Here is a 6,359-nt window from a genome sequence, read left to right on the forward strand (position 1 = left end):
AAGTTAAACTATCATAACGCTTATTTTAACTGGTAACTGTGTAATATTGAAAGGTCAAGACTTTTGTAATTCCGGTGTTGAGTGCACTCTGTGATGGTACAGATTGTCGTTCGGCACATATCGTCCTCGGCGTTGATCTATGCACGTAAGAAATGTGCGTAAATATAGGAATTTTATATCTCCAAGTGTTCTAAACTGTAGGTGCATGTTCCCGGAACCAAAAATTATGTTTAGAACTAAACTGACGCGGACCGAATTATAACCCGGAACGAAAATCGGAAGCGGGAACGCTAAACTATCCTACCTAATTATGCGACACTGGACGAAAAAATGTACCGTCACACACACTTTGAATAAGATCATTTCTATTTGCTGACCAAGCAACAGAGGGAAATAGTAACTTGTTGAGAATCTTTTTATTTCCAACAATCGGGCGTGAAAAGATTATCCCAAAATGGCAAAATAACGTTTCCATAAAATTATTCACATCACACATTTCCCGTTTACCAAATCAAACGCTTCCACGACTATCCATAAGTTGTGCACATCGGCTTTACATACACATTTTTTCTCGAAATTACGAGAAAATTTTCTCGTAATGTCGAGATACTTATCTCGTAATAACGAGATCTTTTCTCGTAATTAACGAAATCTTTTTTCGTAATTTTGAGATAACTATATCGTAATTACGATACCTGTTTTCGAAATTTCGAGATAATTTTCTCGTAATAACGAATTTTTTTTATATTTTTTTTATATATTTTTTTTTTACATGATACTAATAGGCTTTCGTAGAATTATAAGGGCCATACATAAGTTAAAATTTGTATACATGTGTGAACAAACAAGAAAAACATCGATTACAAATCATCTTCCTTTCCCCAACTGACAACTGAACAGCAAGTATCAAGCACGTAGAATCAGGAGAGGGGGCTGTGCCCCTGCCCCCCCCCCCTAATCTTAGAAATGTACGTAAGCCTGGGGAAAATAAGTTTGGGCAGTTTTAGCAGATTAAGAACTTAAGACACCCTCCCCTCTCCCCCCCCCCCCCCCCCCCCTATTCTCTTTAGAGAAGTCGAGAGACACATAGCCTTCGTCGATGAAGGTTATGCCTTTCGACTTCTTTAAAGAGAATACCCCCCCCCCCCCCCAACACACAAGATTTAGGACTTTGAAGATTGGGCAAAAACCTTTTTCTGGTTTTTTTGTTTTTTTTTGTTGATTATTTTTTTAGTTTTGCTTATCAAAGAATTTTAGACAAGTCAGCTACCAACTTCACCTCCGGCTGACTCCTCACTTAAAAAAAAACCCGATGCTACGTGTCTTAGTATATCATCTCGAGAAAACTATTTCTTATAAAAAAAAAAATGAATATAAATAAATAAAGCAATATCAAAAAATAAACCGAAGTAAATAAATACATTACAAGATATGCAAATAATGTAATGTAAGATTTTTTTTTCTGAGTCGATAACCAATAATACAAAGTTTGAAAGGATAAACAATTTGGGATTAGGAATCGTTACATCATACATTCTGTCGGAAGTGGGGATCCTGATTAAATAGGAGCACTAATGTGTATGATTTGTAATGATCACTCCACAAACCTTAGAAGACCTATACAAACTATTGAAATATTTGTCAATCTTGGAAAATGAAAGTTCACTGACTCCAGTCTTGTATATACATTATATGTATTTAGTTTTAAATCATTTACAGCAATTCTTGACCTCACTTCTTTCCTCAAAGTTGCCCACTTCACAAATTATTGGAAAAAATATTGTACATAAAGCTCCATGAAAAAATTACCCGATACTGATTCTGGGAAATCTTCGTTAATTTTCAGGAAAACTACAGTGTAGCATGATAAAATTAGAAGATTTTTTGAAATTAGAAGAAATTTTCGATTACCTTGAAATGTTTGAGAGAGAGAGAGAGAGAGAGAGAGAGAGAGAGAGAGAGAGAGAGAGAGAGAGAGAGAGAGAGAGAGAGAGAGAGAATATTCTTTATCAAACGTTTATGCAGATTCTAAACGAGTGTATATCACTGATATCATTTATTTTTTTTAAAGACAAACAAAAACCAACAACAAAACTTGCAAACTCTTTGAGGGCATTGCAATAAAACAATCTTTTTAAAACTTTTATTGTTATGTTCCAAAATATTGCGAGATTAAAAAAGTATATTAGTAACAAAAGGACTTCAGTCACACATTTAATTTGTCAGTTTAGCCTTTTTCATGTACATTATATTTCCTCGTACAGAAACTCATTAAGAAAGAAAAACGTCCGAATATTATACGTACAAGCTGCCTAAAATTCAGTATTTCCGGTTCAAGAATGTCTTCCCATGAAAATTCGGAAGAAGAAATAGATATATTAAAACAGAAAGTTTACACAGCAGCAAGAGATGGGAGGGCTATCAGTTTATTTGCCATGCTATGGAATCTCAATAGAGAATTTGTAAATGAGTTATTGGATTGTTACACATGTGAAAACGGCCAAATAACAACGCCCCTAATCATAGCTGCCAGAAATGGCGAAGAAAAAGTGGTTTCGATATTACTTTCGAAGTTTAGAATTAATCTTGAACAGACTGGAACTGTAAAGTTTGACGGATTTGTGTTGGAAGGTGCCACTGCGTTATGGTGCGCAGCAGGAGCAGGTCACCTTAGTATCGTGAAACTGTTACTCGATCATGGTGCAAATGTCAATCATGCTACCAAAACAAATTCAACCCCACTTCGCGCGGCGTGTTTTGACGGTCGACTCGATGTTGTGCAGTGTTTAGTAGAATATGGTGCAGATATCTCTATTCCAAACAAGTATAACAACACATGTCTTATGATCACAAGCTACAAGGGGCACTCTGAAGTGGTGCACTATTTGCTGGAAAAGGGTGCTAATCCTGACTCAACTGCCCACTGTGGTGCAACAGCAATGCACTTTGCTGCAGAGTGTGGTCATCTAGAAGTGGTGCAAGACTTGGTACGATTTAATGGAAAACAAATCCCTAATGATTATAAAATGACCCCATTACTTGTGGCAGCAGAATGTGGTCAGTCTGCAGTTGTGGAATTCTTAGCAACCAAGGTCGAGGTCAAAGAGGATAAAATTGATGCATTTGAGTTGCTTGGTGCCTCTTTTGCAAATGATAAAGAACATTATGACATTATGAAAGCATTTTTGTACCTGCGTGAAGCTATGCATTTGAGATACAGTGATCCTGACAATATCATTACTAAAGAAGATTACCCATGTATAGATGCATACAATCATAGGGTAGAATGTAAAACACTTGGTGAACTTAATGCAATTAAATATGATTTCGAAGCCCTGCACATGGAATCACTCGCAATCCGAGAAAGAATTCTTGGCCCAGACAACCCCGATGTTCCGCATCCAATCATATTTCGAGGAGCTGTGTTTGCTGACAACAAGCGGTTTGATCGCTGCATAGCATTATGGCTGCATGCAATGAAGTTGCGGTACAAAAATAAAAGATCCATAGCGAAGGATTTACTTAGGTTTTCACAAGTTTTTTCACAAATGATTCACATAACAGAACCGGTCATCTTTATCAGTGTTAAAGAAGTTTTCAAGTATGCCATGGCAGAACTGAGCAACGATAAAGAGAGGATAGCAAAGTCTGACGAGGACACAGATTCTTTGTTTGAGATACATCAAACTAATATCCATACATGCCTGTATCTTCTAGTCATTATTTTAAAAACAAACTACAATGAATCGGAGAGAGAGGACTTATACTCAATAGTGTATCAGTTTCTCAAACTAAATCCACTCTTGAAAAACAATTTTACACCTCTACATATGGCTGTTGACAGTGCAACATTAGTAGATGATTTCCATGTAAATGATGTGGTGTCATTTCCAGATAGCCAAGTTGCACAGCTTTTGATCAAATGTGGTGCAAAAGTTGATGCACAAGATGATCAAGGCAACACCCCCATGCATGCTTTACTAGGCATTTCTTGTAACTCGGATGTTAATATTAAGGAAGTTCAGAATACAATAAACATTTTAATTGACAATGATGCTCACTTAGACATTTGCAACAATGAGAGGAAAACTGCAATTGATTGTGCAAAGAGAGAGGATGAGGCATGTATTTTGAGAGCAAAGTTTCAGGTCTCTCTAAAGTGCATCACAGCTACATATATCCGCAACAATGGGATAAGTTATCACGGTTTAATTCCGCCGTACCTTGAGGAGTTCTTATCTCTTCACTAGCTCATAAAGGTTTCATTGTAGTAGGTGTCATTGAAAAGCAAAATCTGCTGTTTGTGCCATGTTTCTAGTATTGACACCAGTAATATGTGTACATGTATCAAGTTTTATTTGAAGTTCAACAGACAAATGTTTGGAGGATACATGTGTAAAAAATCATTGTATCCTAATCTAACTTGTAAATGCATGTGCAGTATAAAGGATGAATTCTAACAAATATATAGAACATATATGAAGAAAATCATGCACAAATTCTAAAGTAATGTAAAATGATTCATATTGATTGTGATTTTTAGGTTACCTGAATGTGAGACTTAAGAGAGCTTTTTATGCCCCTGAAATCGAAGATCAGGAGGGGGGGGGGGGGGGGGGGGGCATATTGTTTTTGTCCTGTCAAATTCTGTCTGAAACTTTAGCCTTGCTGATAACTTTTGAACAGTAAGTGACAGAGCTTTGATATTTCACATGAGTATTCTTTATGACACGACCTTTCCGTGGGTACCAACATTTGTGACCTTGACCTTGGAGTTTGACCTACCTTTTGAAAACTTTAACCTTGTTAATTACTTTTGAACAGTAAGTGCTAGAGCTTTGATATTTCACAGGAGTATTCCTTGTGACAAGACATTTCCGTTGATACTAAACCTTTTGACATTTGACCTACTTTTAAAAAAATTGACATTGGTCATAACTTCTAAATGGTAAATATTAGAGCTTTCATATTGCACATGAGCATTGCTTGTGACAAGATCTTTCTACTGGTACCAAGATATTTGTCCTTGTGACCTTGGCCATTTTCGGAATTGGCCATTATCGGAGGCATTTGTGTTTCACAAACGCATTTTGTCTGACCGTGTTTTGTCTGGCATATGCTTTTCACATTTTCACCCTTTTCTGAAAAATAACGAAACCAATTTCAATCAAACTTGTAACAAAGCATTGTTGGGTAAAGTTTGTTCAAATGAAAATTCATTTCCTTTTGGGGGGAGGGGGTAATCAAGAAGTACATACAGTATATGCACATTGTAAGATGAGATGTTTAAAAATCTTCTCAAGACTCGCTCTACCAGACAAGCTAGAACTTGTGTAAAAGCTTCCTTAAATGATGCAGATTAAAGCTTGATCAAACCAGAGGGGCCATGATAGTTTACAACTTTACATAGGAATAGATATGAAAATTATTTTGAAATTTCCCCCAAGAACTATAAGGTTGCAATTTCTCAAATTGATATATATGAGAAGTATGTAGTGAGGATTTATATTTGTGTGTTCCATGACCCCTTGGGCTATAAGGGGTCAAATTTTCACACTAGAGTAACTATGAACAGTTTTGATAATCTCAGAAACCATATTAAGTCTAAAATATGTCAAGTTTTCATGTAGTTTAGCATCAAGTTTATGTTACAGCATGAGTCCCTTGTCTAGGGTGAGGTCACAATAGGATTTTTTATAGCATTCTTTAAGAATCTTCTCGAGAACTACAAAGTTACAGTTTGTCAAATTCAAGTTTGTTTAATACTCCATGACAAGGTGTAAATTAAAGGGGCACTAAGTTCTCAATAAGTCAGAGAGAAATCTGGAAGATATTTTATTTCAATCTTCTGATCTGAGACTGATCAACAGTCACAGAGGTATGCAGTATAGATTCAATTTTCATTACACCATGACCCTTCAGGGTCATGATTGAGATATGCTTTACATTAGGGGAAGTGCCTAGGTGACCAATGTGGTTCTTGGGTCTCTTGTTTAAGTATTTCTTCATTGACATGTTAAACTGTGTTGTGATGTACTTACTGATGATTTTTTGTTAATGAATACAAATTGTGCACTGTATAAATTCTGAAAATCTTTTTAATTTGTTTATTTTATGGGAGTTAGTAAAACTTGGTCCAATGACAATAGTCATATGTAGCTCATATATCTTGTTTACAAATATGAAAGTTTTGATAATTTGCTAAATACTTACAAAGTTTGGCAAACATTTCTTCTTCAGTAAAAGTACTCTGCGTGACAGTCAAACTTGATGATTTGGCTAGTATTACTTGTCCATGAATACAAATGAAGTCACAAATCATTAATTTCAAAATTCAATGCTTTAACACAATTGCTAAT

General features: G+C 35.7%; 1 protein-coding gene across 1 annotated transcript; it reads left to right on the forward strand.

Annotated features, from left to right (window-relative positions):
• Positions 1–2,328: 2,328 nt before the first annotated feature.
• On the forward strand, positions 2,329–6,097 carry LOC125649856 (protein fem-1 homolog B-like). Its single transcript, XM_048877683.2, has one exon. The coding sequence runs from the start codon at positions 2,340–2,342 to the stop codon at positions 4,248–4,250; it is 1,911 nt and encodes a 636-aa protein (XP_048733640.2). The 5' UTR covers positions 2,329–2,339; the 3' UTR covers positions 4,251–6,097.
• Positions 6,098–6,359: the final 262 nt, after the last annotated feature.

Source organism: Ostrea edulis, chromosome 5 (assembly GCF_947568905.1).
Source record: "Ostrea edulis chromosome 5, xbOstEdul1.1, whole genome shotgun sequence".
In the NCBI taxonomy this organism is placed as follows: Eukaryota; Metazoa; Mollusca; class Bivalvia; order Ostreida; family Ostreidae; genus Ostrea; species Ostrea edulis.